Below are 18,208 nucleotides of genomic sequence, written 5' to 3' on the forward strand. Positions count from 1 at the left end.
GGCATATGTTCGTTTACAACCTCAAGAATTCCCTGAATGAAATTTGAAACTGGCTTCCATATACAAAAGACAAGGAGAGCCCAGAGAAAGAGCAGAAGCAGACCACTCAAGGTTGGTAGGTGGCAGGTTTGATCAGCAAGGGAACTTACATATGAGGTCTGCCTTGGGGAGCAGCAGGACAAGTAAATCTCTGCACCCGCCTCAAATTCTACACAGTGACATGTGTAGGAGCAATTACAGGGGCGCCTGGGTGGCTCAGTCGGTTAAGCCCTTGGCTCAGGTCATGATTGCAGGGTCCTAGGATGGAGCCCCATATTATGCCCCTTGCTCTGCGGGGACCTTGTTTCTCCCTCTCCCTCTGCCTGCTTGTGCACTTGCTGGCTCTCGCTCTCTCTGTCAAATAAATAAATAAATAAAATATTTAAAAAAAAAAAAAAAGAGCAGGTACACATTTTGATCCACCCCAAAGCTTGTATAATCAATGAAGAAATGAAAATCCCTTCCTATATCTTCAAAGACGCTACAGAGCTCAAAGACACTCCTGCAAATAACTCAAGGACTGTAAGAGTGGGAATTTGGTGTTTGGCTTGGTTTAGTTAAATGTATACAAGGGCATCTCAAGACCTCCGGCACATATTTACAGATCCTCAAGGAACTCGCTATAGTGCTCAAAAAGTCACTTACCTCCTAATTCATCTTTGACATAATAAAAAATTATTCTTTTAAAATGAGTGCATTTTAAAAGAATGATGGGCAAATTATTTTGTGTCAAAAGAAAGTCTAGTTATATTAAATATAAGTATTAGATGTCACCTACTTAAAATACAAAAAGAGGGAGGGAAATACATATGTAATATTGTCTCTAATCTTAAAGAATATAAGAAAAGTAGCAAAATGTTGATTATGTTTCATACTTTGTATCACATCTTAGAAATCACCCCATATTGATACAGAAAAAAAAAACTTGATTTTTTTTACCTCAAATTATTCCACAGTATGAATAAATTATAACTTAACTAAAAAGAAAAAAAAAGGAAAGCTAACATATAGGATTGGATATGAGAATTTTTTCCCACCATGAGTCAAAAAACATATCTTAGAAATAATTTCTTAGAAAATAACACACAGTAAGTTTTTACAATGACTTGATCAAGGACTCCGTATAAGACTTCAGGATATGACATTAGACTTACAGCAGGAAGAGATTAAGTACACTGAGTTGAAGACCAAGGAGCTCAACAAAGAAATACTTTGCTGCTGAATATTTTACTATGATACTCTGGTTTAAGGGGACATGATAAGAAATGCACCCTGACTGCCATGGTTTTACCTTTGCTCAACATAAGCGAAACTCTTCAAAATATAAAGCAAAAGAAAAAAATGTCCAATACCAAGAATCCACTGTCTTTTTAAAATGTTTAAAGGGAAGTGTTTGTAGGTAGAAATAAACTTCAACATTTGGCTATTATTAAAAACTCCTCTGAAATGCACAGACCATTTTTTTCAGTTCTAACAGTCTTTTTTTTTTTTTTTTTTTTAATTTATTTGTTAGAGAGAGAGAGAGTAAGCACAGGCAGACAGAGTGGCAGGCTAGAGGCAGAGGGAGAAGCAGGCTCCCTGCCGAGCAAGGAGCCCAATGTGGGACTCGATGCCAGGACGCTGGGATCGTGACCTGAGCCCACGGCAGCTGCTTAACCAACTGAGCCACCCAGGCGTCCCTCAGTTCTAACAGTCTTAAACTGGCCTTCTTTCTCCATAAAGCTGTGGGGCTTGTTAAAACTCCAGAAGCCCAGACCCCTCCCGGCACGACTGAATCCAAATCCAGAAGAGTGGTTCTGATGTGCAGCCTGAGTTAGCAGTCCTGCATGCAGTGAGCCCAAAACCCAACTTGCAAAACAAAAGCATACATATACATCTAGGTAATTATTGAATTAGTGTTAAATAACATGACTCACACATAGCTTACGAAGAACAAAATAACCAATCCATGAGTATCAACCTCAAAATGCTAACCCCATCCCCAGTATATATTATGTATATCATATACCAAAATCTTAACTAGGAAGCAGAATGAAAGAAATTCTCAAACATTAAAAGTATGGAATTAAAAAAGAGTATCTCCACAGATAATACTTTTTACACTACAGCAGATGTATTTATTTCAAAGTTGTACCACTTCAGAGATGCAAAGTCCATTATTCATTGGGCTTCTCTGCTATGTAAGAAATGTCACTAGGTGCTTTTTCTGTTCCTTGAAAAAAAAAATTTGTTACATAATTAAATGCTAACATTATTGAACTCAACAGAAATCATAATAACTAACCAGGCAGGCCCCCCATTAAAAGAAAAATTCATTTGAAAATATTCTCCTATGAAATATTATTCTACTGCTTTACACTTTGAGCTCAACAGCTGTGATAAGACCAATTTTTTTTTTTAAAGAAACTGAGTTCTCAAAACCAATGTGAGATCATACCATATCTCAAGCCTTAATCTTAGCTGCCACAGGAGCACTCACAAAAATAAATAAATAAATAAAAATTCTTCCTATTAACCAGGCCAGGAGGACAAGCTTCTGATAGAGAAGACCCACAGGATTTAAATAAACTTTAGACAGGTGGTTGTTCAAAGGCCCGATGCAAAGGCCTCCTAGAGTTAACACGTGCAAATCCAAGGACAGAGGAAGCAAAAGTGAAAGAGCTAGATCTGGCTTAGATTTCTCAGTCCACAAGCCAAGAGTAAATTCAAGAGTAAATAGATTTTAAAAACTCATAATGACTCATATTTCAAATACTGACTTGAGTATATTTATTATTAAACAATTGAGGCATACAAAAAAAATTAAAATAGTAATAGAGTCAATACGTCTGCCTACACACACAGCTTAAGGGACAAACAATTTGGCCAATACATCTGAAACCACCTGAGTACCCTTTCACAATTAAATTTTAACTAATATTTACAACTGCAGCAATGAACTCACATGTTCCCTTGTTCCCAGAAAATCATCATATCAGCATCTAGTTCAAACTTCTGGCCTCAAGTAAGGTTCAATAAAATTGAGTTTTCCATTCTGACCATAGAATTAATGTACTTTCATTGCTTAGAACATTCTCAGCAATTCATGTTTCCTGATTGGGAATGGATCACCTACAAGCTTCCACAGGCACAGTAACAGGTCATGAGAATTGCATTAATACAGAAAACTTTTCTACGATTGCACTACTTCAGCATAATGAGGCGACAACATGGAGAATATTTTTACACGCATTACAAGAATAGCTGCTCTCCGCTGTCAGAGTTGAATTTCCAAGAGGGTTACCATCCCTCCCCACAAATCCCCAGGGCTCATGGAAAAAAACAAACCTGCTCAAAGAGCTCCCGCCAAAGCACAGGTATTCCAGCCAAGTAAAGCTACGGAGGGGCGGGGGAGAGAACAATTTTTCAAAGTCCTTTAAGATGTTCAGAAAAATCCCCTCACAGGTATTTCTTTAAATTCAAGAGAAAAATGATCAAGGAATCCCTCAATACAACATAACCAGCGTCCTCCTAAAGGAAGGCCACTAAAAGATAAACAAATAAAGTAATCTTCCTCATAATTCTTATTAAACTGAATCTTGTTAAGCAAGTTCCCTTTATTGCAAACAGTATATTTTCAGGAGACCTGCTATAAATATAACCAGGTATAATATTCCATATTAAATAATTCATTTTATTTTTATTTCACTGGCCTCTCTTTTCTTCCCTCCCCCAGTTCCCCACCGCCACCAACCCTTTCGATCCCAGAGATAACCATCTGGGCATCAGACCAGGGCTTAAACTGTGCCAAATTGCAGTGCATCTGAAATCCACTACATTTTTTTCACCAGCCAGTGAAAAGCCTTGAGCAGCAGTCAGAGGAAAAAAGAAAAGAGAATTTACATCAGAAACAAATTATCAATTTCTCTGCCTTCCACCTAGAAGACTGCCTGTGGTCTGATTATCTCCCCTTTGCTAACTCTTAGAGAAAGTGACAGAGACCGGAGCCAAGGAAGGCCAGGACAAGCCTGGGAGAAGCAGGCTGTTGTCTCCTACAGTTGGCCCTCCCTTGGCAGGGCTATGATGTCAGGAGGCCTAGAGAAACTCTACATTATGGTCCAGGGCCCCAACCCCGGTGGACTGGGGATAGGAAAGAGGTAGAGGGATATGTATAAGCCAAATTAATACCGTGCAAAATTTATAAGCAATAGATCACCACAAATGAAGAATCACCTAGCAGCAATGGAATAAGCTACCTAATAAATTAGGAGACTCATGGGACGCCTGGGTGGCTCAGTTGGTTAAGCAGCTGCCTTCGGCTCAGGTCATGATCCCAGCGTCCTGGGATCGAGTCCCACATCGGGCTCCTTGCTCGGCAGGGAGCCTGCTTCTCCCTCTGCCACTGCCTGCCATTCTGTCTGCCTGTGCTCGCTCTCTCTCCCTCTCTCTGACAAATAAATAAAATCTTAAAAAAAAAAAAAATTAGGAGACTCAGCAATATGTAAAGGTTAAATGCAGAACTCCGTATCACCTGAGTTCTAATCCCAGCTCCCACACTTTCCAGCTCTGTGGCCCTTCTCACTGACTAAGCATTCATTGCTCATCTACTAGGAGCTAGGCCCTGGGCCTGATGTCAGGGACGTACTGGTTCTTGCTCTTGTGGAATTAAATTCTACTTGGAAGGACATTGGCGTGCGTGCGTACACACACACACACACACACACACACACACGAAGAAAAATGCCAGATAGCAATAAGAACATATAGGGAACTTAAATACAATGATACAGTCAGGAATGCCTCCAAGATCTATTTTCTCAAGTCAGCAGGGAAGACCTCTCAGTGATGACACTCAAACCTAAATTTAAATGACAAGAAGAAGCCTAACAGATAAAAACAAGGAAAAGAGGGATATGCAAAGGCCCTGGGCCTTTGAAGAAATAGAAGGAAGGCCATTGTGAAAACTACTTCTATGTGACTCATGTTTGTCATCTGTAAAATCATGGTTGTTAGGATTAAACTCATAGCACTGTATCTGCATGTGGTCTATGCTCAACAAATGTAAACTGCCAGAATTATCATCATCATCATCATCATCATCATCACCATAATCAGTGTGATCCCATCACTGGACGTGTCCAAGCAGGGATTGGGTACAGACATGTCGCAGGCATGGCTGGCTGTATGGCCTCTAACGTTCGTTCAACCATTAGACACCAGGATTAGGCAAGAACAAAAAAGGTGAAGGAAGAAATGATATAATTGTTACACTCCAGCTTCCTGCCCAAGGCCTTTTAAAGAGGATACTGAATCACACAATAGTGTGTGGGTCACCGCATTCATTCAACAAATGGCTCTTTCCCGTCTTTCTCTCTCTCTCTCTCTCTCTCTATATATATATACACATATACATACAATCTATTGATTCAAATCCCCAAATAGCCAAAATCCCTACCTATAACTAGTTGACACCCTGCCTTTAGCCCTGAGGTAGACCCTCATTAAGGGGTCTCTGTGCCAAAAAAAAAATTACAACAGCACTGAGAACAGAAAAGGATGATGTAGTCTCCATTACTGGCTTTAAAGTGTGTTAGCTATTGTAAGAATGAAATAGCAACAGGGACATTCTTTGACTTTATATGCATCTCAAACTGTTTTATTATTTCATGCTTAAAATGTTTCAAGCAGAAGCTTACACATCACACACCCCACTGCCAATATATTTCTCACACACACACACACACACACACAAACAAAACAGAAACAAAAACAAACAAACAAAAAAACAAAAAAAACCTCTAATTCTTGGCCTACACTCTCAAAACCATTACTAACTCGTTAAGCTTTCTGAAGCTCACTAATTGAGGCTATCAAACAATGCAGTCATTGACGACAAACTTGACTTATGTGTCTTTCACTTAGGAACAGAAAGGTCTACTTTTATCCAACCTTTAACCATTAAAGATCATATCCTTTCGAATTCTTTTCTAAAATTCACTCAAATCCAAGACAAGGGTACTACAACCGTAAAGAAGTGTGTAGTTTTTACACTCATGACATTACTTCATCACTTTCCCACTGTCACACATCCATTTAGATGGTGCAAAGGATGTGAAAAAATATTTAAACCTCACACAAAGCATAAAACAAATTAATACTGGATAAGGGTAATATAAACAATCCTAATAACTTAAATGCACAAATATTTCTCCTAGGCCAGCTTTTAGACTGTCCAAACTCAAGTTTGGGGAGGAAAGAAAAGAATCCTCATAAACCAAAAAGATTAAGTTTGTCGATATACTCTCAACTTTAGTTTTTTCCCCACCCAATCTCTACCTCTCCCTGCCATCCAGTCCTCCAAAAGGAAGAAACATCGAGGAACAGATTAGAATTCAAGTTTTCTTAAAGGAAAACTGAAAAGGCAACAAATTCAGCATAGAACACATCCAAGGTTGTGATACCAGTATCACAAAGGGAAAGGTGTGTCTTACATATATATCTTTATAGGTAGATGATGCCTTTGACAGGATATGAACACTCCCTAGTCACTATGTATATTTTAGAGTACTATAAGACGTGACCATTGTCTACTAGTGTTCACCGTAAAAGAATCAAAAAAGTGCCTTCCGGAAAGAGAGATTGGGACTAATAGGTCCATTCAAATCCAAACTTATCTACTGGCTTTTTCAACATAATCCAGTGAAAAGAATGTGATTCATATCTCAGCTATGCAACAGCTAGCTTTTCAATGTGTTTGAAGTAGATGCCTCCGAAGTAACAGTCATAGCTTTGGTATTAAAACACTCTAAGCTGGGGCGCCTGGGTGGCTCAGTCATCAAGCATCTGCCTTTGGCTCAGGTCATGATCCCAGATCCCTGGGGTCGAGCCCCTCATAGGGCTCCCTGCTCAGTGTTAGGGTGGGAGGCCTGCTTCTCCCTCTCCCACTCCTCACATCCTTTTATGAATTATGCATCAGAACTTGTGCTATTTCACAAATACATTGGGAAATCATGACTTAACTAATCCTCAATACTGGGTTTTTATAGTGTTTCCAATTTTTTCTATGATAAAAATGCCGCGATTGACTTCTTGCTTATACACTTCTGTGTACTCCCTAGGGGAAAACTCTAAAAATAGAGTTATTGAGCCAAGTGGTATGCATATGGTAAAAACGTGGTAATTTCTACCCAAATGTCCCCCAATAATGTACGAGAATTTTCAGTCTCTTTAAATGATAATATTTAATTTAAAGAAGAGTTTCGAAGTTTTACGTACTCATCATATATACTCAATATTTTTAAACTTACATATAATGACTTTTTTAAGGCTATGGCTAAAATACATAGTTATAAATATCAAAGGTCTTACTGTAATGGACACTGACTCAGAAAACTATCTAAGAATATACCACCTCACAATTTATAGAACATGACAAGCATGGATGTGTTGAGTGGTGTCTTTTATTTTCCTCTTGGTTACATTTACATATTTCCAGATATATTCTGTGCTCTTAAGAAGATATTAATAATCCCTTATATACTAAGTGTTTATACTACTAAACACTTAGTAGGTGCCTCATTAGTGCATTAGGTAGCGCATCAGTCTCATATACTATTATAACACTTAAACAAAAAGAAATTTAGAGGAATAAAACATCCTGAGAGTGAATTTTACCACTGGATATTAAGCTGTACCCCCAAAAGATCCTTAAAGTTGTACAATAGTAACTACATATTTAGAGCCAAGACTATAATAACCAAAATCTTTACCCATCAACTGATACCAGTATCAAAAAGGGAAAGGTGTGTCTTACATACGTATCTCTGTTAACTTAAGCTTATTTTCAGTACATATTTTTGCAATTTCAAATAATTAAGAAACAGGATCCTAACATAATATAAAGATAATTCACACAGCAAAAACAGGGTTTAGCTTCCTTTTCTGTTTTTAAAGTGACACTGGATATAATTTTATACCTCAAAGTAACTCCCAAAGTTACTTAAGTATAGTGTTCACACCCAGGGTGGAGTTCTGTGTAATTTCCAAAGTTCAAAAAGGCCCTGCCTGCCCGAAAATATCTCCCCTTAAAGCCTGTCTCAGAATCGTTCTTTGAAGCTTTTAAAAAATACAGAAATTATTCAACAGGTCTGGACTGGAGCCAGTGCATCTGCATTTTTTTAAAACTCCCCAGTTGATTCATTTGTACAGCCAGAGTCAAAAAGCACTCAGTTATATAAAAGATTGAGGGAGGGAGTGGTATCCTTAGATCCCCAACTGAAATGTTCATATGAAAAGCATCAAGCTGCCCTAGGGGACCCACGTGAAAACTGCACCTTCAGAATACTCCTAAAAAGGTCCCAAAAGGAAAGCAAGGGTGGGGTGCCTGTTGACCCAACCCTGACCACCAAAAACAGACAGAGGTGAGGATATAGAGTAAATGAAGCAAAACTCTAGAAGACCCACCTTGCCAGAAACCGCTACTTCATATTTTAAGCACATAATCCCTTCAACTTCATAAAACAGATCAATAAGAAAAAAACTGCTCAGCTTTGTGTCTGTGTGGAAAGGGGTGGTCTCCTCAAGGAAAAGCATTCAACCACAGGTAGGGGTTTCACCAAGCAGTACCCATCAACATATAATAAGACCAAAACGGATTGGCAATTAAGGCAATACTCAGAGACAGCTCATTACCTTCTACAATGTAATAGTCATTTGTCAGAACCGTGTTTCTCAAAAGAAGTTTGTCTCACAAGAACAAGCTAAAAAACATGTCTTTTAAGTGGTTTATACATAATAACTCATCATTTTCTTAAGCTTTCGTTACCTACCAGATCTGGACTTAATGATGTCACTGAACTCATTCTGCCCGTCATCAGGCCTGGCCTCATGTTCTCCATACTTGGCCATCTTTGCTGAGTTTCAAAGTAATCCAAAGACAGTAGTAAATCCTCTTCTTAAGACTTCCAGTTGTCTATAATGATCCAGGTTGACATCAATCCCTAAAAAGAAAAGGGAATGTACTGACTTGAGAAAAAATGTATACATACATTTTTGTTTAATATAAATAATAATATAGTTATCCATACTAACCATTCATTCAGCAACTATTTATTCAGCATTTTCTATTTGTAAGGCACTGATCTGGGCAATGGGGATAGGACTAAAAAGGAGACCCAGACTCTGCTATGAAGAAGTTTCTAGACACTAAGCTGTTAATTATGTAATGAATTATTTCATTATAATACTGATATGTCACAAATGTACACATGTGAAGCATAGAGTCTTATGAGCATATAGCAGAGGACTTGCACCTGCCCAGGGCAATTAGAGAAGGTTTTCTTGAAGAAGTGACACTTGAGCCAAGCCTTCAGTGATGAGAAAAATTTAATTAGCAAAAAACAAAAAAGAGGTGGGAGGAGAAAAATAAGAGCCTTCCATGTCAGGAAGAATCATGGAGGATTCAAGAGGCTGAGCCTGTGTCTTTGGAGAGAAAACACCGAAGAGAGAAATCTGGCAAACTAAGTGAAGTAGGTAGACAGGACTGGCGACAGAGCAATGGAGACCCGGTCAAAGCTCTTGATCTTTCTCTGAAGAGGAAGGGGGATCTAAAAGATGGTTTTAAGCAGGGAAGTAACATGATCAGACCTGCCTTCTGAAAAGATCACTCTGGTTTGTAGGTGGACCAGAATGATGAGTAGGAAGCCATGAAGACAAGAGCAGAATATAGCAATTGTTCATTAGAGAACATAGGCCATGGGCACATGGGTGTTGAAAAAAATTTTATTTCAAACTTTTCTGTAACAGAATTTTGGGGAAAATTATTCCTAACTTTAACCAAGTGATAAAACTTCATATGACCAATAATGGGGCATCATGTGGTACAACGGGCAATATACCACATCATCTATGTAGTATCCTCATGAAGCTGACCATGAACAGACAAATCTAGACCGATGGTCTTTAAAATAAACAATCTGGACTGCTTATAATTATCAACATCATGGAAAAAACACCTGAGGGAGAGGGAACTTTGTGGGTTAAAGGAGACTAAAAAAAAAACCATGACAACCAGTATAATCCTTGACTGAATTTAGACTTTAAAAAAATAAATGGTTGGGGGATAATATGAAAAATGTGAACCGAAGCTATATATCAGCCAATATTTTTCTATGAATATTAAAGTTCCTTAGTATAGGTTCATGGTTTTGTCATTATGCAAGTATATCTTTCCAAGTATCTTTGATTATAGGAGACACCTGACAAAATATTTACCTATGAAGTGTGATAATGACTTCAACTTCAGTTCAAACAGGACAGCATATGCCTGTCTATCTATGTATAGGTATCTCTCTACCTATATGTACACATACAGGGAGAGAGGGAGAAAGAGAAAGAAAGGAAATGCTGGAAAATGGTAAGTGGGGAGAAAGCATATGGGTGTCCTTTCTAGTATAATATTATAGGCAGGAAATGACTGTGGTCTAAACAAGGGTACATGGAAAGAAATGGGTAGATATGTGGGATATTTAAATATCAAATACAGAAGGTCAGTAGCAATTGGGGACTGACTGGATATGAGTTGTCCAGAATACTAAGGTACAAAAGGACTGCCCAGTTTTGGTTTGGGCAACTGTGTGGAGGGTGAGTCATTCACTGAGCTGGGGAACACTGGCAGATAAGCCACTGGTGGAAGGAACCATGAATGTGGTTTGGACTTGCTGAGTTTTAGGTGCCTCTGAGTTATATAAGGGCAGATAACAAAGAATATAGTTGGATATATAGGACTGATCTCAAAAATGGTGTGGATTCAATAAAAATCTGGATAGTTACACATTATACCCACTGACATAGATTTTAATCTAGAAGGTACATCATATGAATTCTGCTGAGGATAGCTGTCACTCAATAAAATAATTTTAAAAGATTTTATTTTATTTATTTATTTGAGAGAGAGAGAGAGCACCAGAGCAGAAAGAGGAGGAGAAGGGGAATGGTAGGGACAAGGAAAGAATCTCAAGCGACTCAGCACTGAGCTCGGGAGCCGACCTGGGGCCCCAGGAGGGCTCAATCTCACAACCCTGAGATCATGACCTGAGCAGAAACCAAGAGTCTATACTTAATGGACTGAGTCACCCAGGTGCCCCAGCAATGAAATAATTTTAATCTTTAGTAATTAGAATCATCTGTAGAATTTAAAGAATTGAGGATTATACTTGGCACAACCACCTTTTCTTTAAGAATGTCAATAATGTGGGACGCCAGGGTGGCTCAGTTGGTTGGATGACTGCCTACGGCTCAGGTCATGATCCCGGAGTCCCGGGATCGAGTCCCACATCGGGCTCCCAGCTGCATGGGGAGTCTGCTTCTCCCTCTGACCTTCTCCTCGCTCATGCTCTCTCTCACTGTCTCTCTCTCTCAAATAAATAAATAAAATCTTTAAAAAAAATAAAAATAAAAAAAATTAAAAAAGAATGTCAATAATGAGAGCTCTGTATTGCCCTAATAGTTCCTGGACTATACTGCCCCTACAGCCCAAACACAATCACAATTCAGTCTTAAGTTCAGCAACTTGGCTGTATCCTAACAGCCCCTTAAGTGGACCCCAAATGCCAATTAAATAAATTAATCATTTAGTTGGGAATGTAACTGTCAACACATCCAAATATTAACCTGCAAATAGTGGATATTAATTCATATATTACAACATATATCAGAACAAGAGTTTACTGCTAGCTAGGATTAGGCAATTCAATTATTTAATTCAAGGACACACCATGTGGTTTTATTATTTAATAATATGCTTCATTTGGCATACTTATGTAATACTTAGTGTTTTATGTTTAATTATCTGTAACATTCAAATAAATACCATATTATTTTATAATAAGTATATGTAAAAAATAATTATTATATATTTTTTCCTGACCAGTGGGAAAAAGGGTGTGTTCTAATAATAAAGAAGTCAAAATTACCTTAGGAAAAAATGCTTGAAGTATTTAACAGTTTGAGGCAGAAGAAAACTGGTAGACTACTAAAGATTTAGGAACAATTTTCCTCTTAGAGAGAGGACCATGTGGATTAGATCATTAATCTGCCAAAGTTTGAGTATAAAATCTCTTTCTCATTTTTTTAAAAGATTTTATTTATTTATTTGACAGAGATCACAAGTAAGCAGAAGCAGGAGGGAAGCAGGCTCCCTGCTGAGCAGAGAGCCTAATGTGGGGCTCAATCCCAGGACCCTGAGATCATAACCTGGGCCCAAGGCAGAGGCTTAACCCACTGAGCCACCCAGGTGCCCCTCTTTCTCATTTTTTTTATATTACTCTACTACTGTTAAGACTTTCAGGATTATTATATGACTAAGTTTCTTTTGGGAGGTACCTACCTGTAAAAGATTTGCTGAATTCTTAAGTGCATTTTAATTTATTTAAGAACTTAAAGCTGTGTTCAGACGAATGCATATAAAATTTTATTATGGAAAATCATGTTGGTCCAACAAAAATTCTCTTTACTGGAAAGCAACTAACTACTCCCTTTAAGAGAAAATCTGACACTCTCCTTCATAACTAGTCTTAGCTAAGGGTCTTCACTTCAACACTTGCCAAAGACCTTCCCCACTCCATAAAAAAGAAAAGTAAACTGTTTACAGTAGACTTCATTTACACATGAATATTTATCATTTTTTTAAATTTTACCACTCTAGGATAATTTCTCAAATTTTCTCTTCCTGATCATCAAAAGTCCTCAGACGCTACAAAGATACAGCAGAAAGAGGGTCAGAGGACAAGAAAAGAATGGGAAGGAGAGAGAATCAAAGAAGGCCATTTGAGCAGTGAGAGCCACTGACTGTCACCTGTTGCCAGGAATGGGTAGGGGACCCCAGGTTAAGTAGCACACAGAAAAAGATACCTCCTGCTAAACCTCTACATGCTGTAGCTACTTCATAATTGGTTGTCAGGAGACAGAATCAAAGTTTCTTCACCCACAGTGTGCCTTGGAGTGGACCTACCCAGGGCACATCTATAGAGTGTAAGAGAGACCATCTTCCACACAAAGCTGGGTTAGAAACTGAGAATAGATGAATGGGATATTATTGCCTTAGAAGCTTTAAGCCCTATATAATAAATTGTCATTTATTGTTACCACTGTTCCAGATCTCTGTTCCCTCGGAATTATGCTTTGCAAAGTTTAGCCAGATCCCTCGATGAAACCAATACACTTAACTCTGCATTCAGCAACTGTTTCTTCAGAACGTGTCTGGCTGGCTGTCATATGGAACACAAGCCATCCGGGTGTGGCAATAAACTTGGGGGTGAAAGGGTAGGGGGCTGGCCTTAAAAGTAAAGTTAATGTTTCAATTTTAAAACAATTTGGCAATTATACAATGTAGGAATACAAGTTCCTTCCACAACGTGCAATTGTGATGGAAATGCCGTATAGGTCCTTGCGCTGAAACTATCCATGCATTTAAACTAGAAACCAAACTCCAGGAATGCTGAAGATAGTGGAAAAGGAAGGGAAGGGGCCAAGAATTTGCCGCTCTGCTTGAAACAGTACAAGAAACCTGCCAGTGCCAAGAACTGCCATTCACTCTCGGAAACGCTCCAAGGGAAGGTTAGTACTACGGTGATTAATACTGTTTACAGCGGCAATAAATTTAGGTAAACACCCAAAGGAGAGTTAAAGAGCTGTCTCATTGGTCCCATAAACTCGGGTAGAGGGGGCGGGGAATGACTGTGCGTAAACCGTGGCCCTGGCCGCCCGGTACTCGGGAAGCTGAAGCACCCACGAGCTTCGCATTCTTCCAGCCCTCGCCTAACCCGCAGCACTCCCCGCAGGCCGCTGCCCCCACGCCCACCAGCAACAGCCGGGAGGCGCCAACCGCACTTCCTGAGGCCGATGCAAGTTACAAATGAGTGGATGCGGCTGCTGCCGCGGGTCCTAGAGGCCCCAAGACCCGGCCCCAACCGGGACCGGGAGAATCGAAGCTTCCGCAAAGTCGGTGCGTTCCAGCCGCAGCAACCGGTGCACTGGCCCTCCCAAACGCGGCATGAGGAACTGACCCGCGAGGCCCCGGTGACTCAGGTGACGTGGAGGCTGGGAAAAAGGAGACTTGCCCCGGGACAGCCGAGAAAGCGGAGCCGATCGCCCCAAGTTCGACCTGGGGCTCTCCAGTAAAATGTAAAACAAAGTGCGGGTCCTCGGGCTCTTGGAGGTCGGGCACGTTTTTCCTTCCCTTGAAACCCTGGAAGGCTTGGGAATTGGGGGCTTGGGCGGGGGGAGGGGGGGGGAATTCTCCCGTAACAGCGTGCCTTCTAAAAGTTGCACAGCCTAGAATTCGTGCTTTGTTGGCTGTGTAAGTGGCCTTGGGCAACCAAAGCCTCGGACCCAGGGCCAAAGACCTTTCCCACTCCATTATCTTACCTGATGTAGCAAGAGATGCCGAGAGTCCGGAAAGCAGAAGAGGCTGCCGTGGGGACTAAGCACCGACTGGCCGCCCCTGTCCCCTCCCTGGAGCCCCACCCTCAGAAGCAGCCACGGCGCGGAGGGCTAACACGTTTCCTGCCAGGCGGGCGCCTGCGAGCAGCTCCTCTGCCCGTCCACCACGCCACCACCCGCTCCTGGCGGACACCTCGGGCCCCGCCCTCCCGGGGCCGGGGTGTGTGTCACAGGCCCTCCTAGGAAACCGGCCCCTCTTGGAGATCACAGCGCGAAGCACGCGACCCTCTCACGCAGAGAGGGAGGAGGGCTGGGGGAGCCCGGCTGCTGCACGGCCGGGGTCTGACGAGTTGGGGGCGTTCGCTCCCAGACAGACTGCGAGGACGTCCGAGCTCTCTCCACGCTTCTGGCACCCTCTCTCCCGCCGAAGGGAGCTGAACGCAGGTTCCGAGGAAAGTGCACACGAAAGTTGGTGACATCTTAAGACTCAGACTTGAGGAGACCAGGACGCAGGGTGGGAGCCGCGGAAAGTCCATCCTCCCCGCAGCCCACGCCCCACCGCCCCGGGGGCTGCGGTCACATCCCACCGCCCGAGGCGGAGACCTCGCACGGGCTTACCTGCTTCCTGGACCCGCGGGCCCGCGTCGCCTGCCAGCCTCCGCCGCGTCCCCAGCGGGCCGAGGGCTCCTCCGGGCGTGTTTGGGTCGGAGTGATCGCGGGGGAGTGTGCGAGCGTGAGTTCTGTGGGGCGATGTGTTTTAAAAAGGAAACGCGAAGAACCAGACAAATCCGAAAGAAAAAAAAAAAATTTTTTTTTTTTTTTTTGACACCCGATTGAAACAACGCCCCCGACTTGTGCAATCTTCCTGCTCCGGTAGTTCCGCCAAAAAAACAAAAACAAAACAGTCCAAGTGCAAACCTGGAACGGGCGCGCAGGCAACCAAGTTTGCCAAACACTAGAGAGTTTTCCGTCTGCAGAAGTGACCCAAAAGAAAGGAGGTACCACTCGCCGTGGTGCCCCAATCGGCTTCGGGAGCCGGAGGCTCCTCCTCGGCCTCGGCGGGAGAAAGCCCGCGGCCGGCTGCGGCTGCCCGCTCCCCTCCTCCGAGGAAAGGCGACTCCACAACTTTGTGCGCGAGCCGCTCGCTCTGGCGGCTCCTCCTCCGCCGCCGCACCCCCGCCCCGGTCCGCCGCCGCCGCCGCGGGCCTGCCCCTTTGTTGGAGAGCGGCGCAGGAGGCCGAAGAGGGAGGGGGCGCGGGAGCGAGCGGGGGCGCCCTGCCGCCCCTCGGGGAAACGGACTCGCGCCCGGGCACCCCGGGGCTCGCTCTCCCCAGGAGGAGGCGGCCGAGCGGGACCGCTTGCCGGGCCGGCGCCGCCCCCGGCGCTCCCGCTCCCGCTCGGCTCTCGGCCTCGGCCCCGCCGCCGCAGGCCCGGCAACTTTGTTCCGGGAGAGCGGCCCCTCTCGGCCCCTCTCGGCCCCGGTTCGGCCCCGGCCCAGGCGGCCACCGCCGGCTGGGCTCCTGGAACGTGGCGCCCCGCGTCACCTGACCGCGCGCCCAGTCAATCAGCGCCCGCCCTGCGCGCCCGCCCCTCCCGCAGCGGCCCGCGGGGCGCTCCACTGGTCCCGGGCTCCGCGCCCCGCGCGGCTCCCGGTGCGTGCGGCGCCGGGAGCGAGAATGGTCCCCTTTATTCACATAGCCCGAAAAATGGGAGTCACGCCCCCACCCCGCGCAGTTCGAGTGATTTTGCTCTCCTCTAGAGGTATATCTCCATTGCCCCCTCCGCTCACCCTACCTCCGACTGCTGACGTTGCTAGTTTATAGGTCCTAGTTCCAACGGTGTATTTATTTTAACTTTCTTAGTGTCGCTTTTAGTGTTAAAAACTTGACATTTGATTTTATATTCGATCATACCTACAAACAGTGCCTATGCTGGCCTTATTTTTCTATTTTTCCGATATATACACACATACAAACATGGAGAAGAACATTGCATTCCTCAAGCGTTCCTCTGATTGTCTCACCAGATCATCACACCTGGGGGCGGGGGGCAGCATCCTAAATTCCTAGTTCTTGAAAAAGAGAAAAGATGATTGATAAGCGAGCAGCTGTGGCTTATTGCTGGCTTAATATCTGAAAGTTAATTTAAGATTTAGCAAAGATAAACCGCTAGGGGATTTAAATGCCTTTTTTTTTTTTTTTTTCTGGAAAGAATTCACTAATTTTTTATTAGGTACAAAGTAAACGTTTCCCCAGTCCCTAAATGCTGTTAGAGAGGTCGGGGTTTTCTTCATATAACCCCACAATACATCCGGATGATTAACTTGAAATGGACATAATTTATTCATTCACTGTCATTGGCTCATTCATTTAGCAAATGCCAATTTATGGCCTGCCAGTTCCATCCGCCCTGAGAATAATGCAAAGAAAAATCTGATGGAGATCTTGCCTTAAAGAATGTCAAATCTAGCAAGTTAGATAAGGCCTGTAAACAAGCAAGGATAGACAAGATCAGTGATAAGTGTCATAAAAAAAAAAAGGACTGATCAAGTGCTACTTGAGTCTTGTATCAAGGGAGACTGAGGTTTAACTGGTAATCCTACAGACCCTTAAAGCTGTTCATCAGACACTGTATCCTTTTGGTTGAGTTGATGGAAAGTCAGATTCCTCCTTTCAAATAAAACCACATTGGAGCATTTAAGGATTTCCCTGCTTGAAAGGATACATAAGTGAAGAGTACTTCCTAAATCCCAAAGTGCTGCTCAAATGTTACTTTATTTAACTCAAAGTTTTTGAAAAACACAGTTGCTAGGGGACCTAGAATTTTCTACCTCTGAGGGGATGTTTAGTTAAGCCTTCCCAAAGGCCGTAAGGAAAAAGTCGTAAGAATACAATCGCCATCTGGGCGGGAGTGACTCCACCAACACCCTCTGCTTCAGTGGCTACTGGTGCATTATGTGGAAAGTGTGCCCTGTTTCTAGCATTTCTCCCCACATGCAGACTGATACTCTCTGTAGACCACGGGCAGAGACCAAACAAAGAACTTCCTGTTGTTGGGATGACCAGGAGGTCCCAAGCTGGTCCTACTCCCTGTTTCCTTTGCAAGTGAAGAAAACACATTTAGTGGAAGATTTTAACCACAGACCTCTTCGTTCCGGTACAGCAGACAGTGTGGTCTGCCTTCCCAGCCTGAGAATCAAGTTGTGTGAAAAGTGGAAACACCTGCAACCAACATTCCAGCTGAGGTCCATGCACCAGGGACATTGGCTTGTAATGTACTCAGTGGGTTTTGTCTCCCCACCCCAAAGAGCAATGTAGAGCATTTAGAGAAAGTGATAGGAAGGTGGCCCAGGGTCTATCATTAACATAGATTCTGAATTGTCCCACAGTCACCAAGGAGTAATAAATCAAGAAAACTGAACTGCTGTCCCTAGGACAAAGCCCTCGATACCGGAGAAAATAATTATGAGTAGTATATATATTCAGATATAGAAATATGGGACATCTGGGAGGCTCCGTTGGTTAAGCATCTGCTTTCTTCTCAGGTCATGGCTGCAGGGTCCTGAGATCAAGTCCCACATTGGTCTTCTTGCTCAGCAGGGAGCCTGCTTTTCCCTCTCCCTCTGCCCCTCCTCATATGCGTGCTCTCGCTCTCTCTCTCCCTCTCTCTCTGTCAAATAAATAAAATCTTTATTAAAAAAAGAGATATATGCATATGTGTGTATATATAATAGACATGATTCTACCTAGAC

The 18,208-nt window shown here is 42.7% G+C and overlaps 1 protein-coding gene across 1 annotated transcript in view; it reads right to left on the minus strand.

The window, feature by feature from the left end:
- UTRN (utrophin) overlaps positions 1-14,655 on the minus strand; it is a 504,882-nt gene extending 490,227 nt beyond the window's left edge. The window contains exons 1-2 of the mRNA XM_032338010.1: positions 14,443-14,655; positions 8,847-9,017 (exon numbers count right to left, since the gene is read on the minus strand). Coding sequence (XP_032193901.1) covers positions 8,847-8,925 — 79 coding nt within the window. The 5' untranslated portion in view covers positions 8,926-9,017; positions 14,443-14,655. The remainder of the gene's footprint in view (positions 1-8,846; positions 9,018-14,442) is intronic.
- Positions 14,656-18,208: the final 3,553 nt, after the last annotated feature.

The sequence above is a fragment of the Mustela erminea genome, chromosome 4 (genome assembly GCF_009829155.1).
Source record: "Mustela erminea isolate mMusErm1 chromosome 4, mMusErm1.Pri, whole genome shotgun sequence".
NCBI classification, from domain to species: Eukaryota; Metazoa; Chordata; class Mammalia; order Carnivora; family Mustelidae; genus Mustela; species Mustela erminea.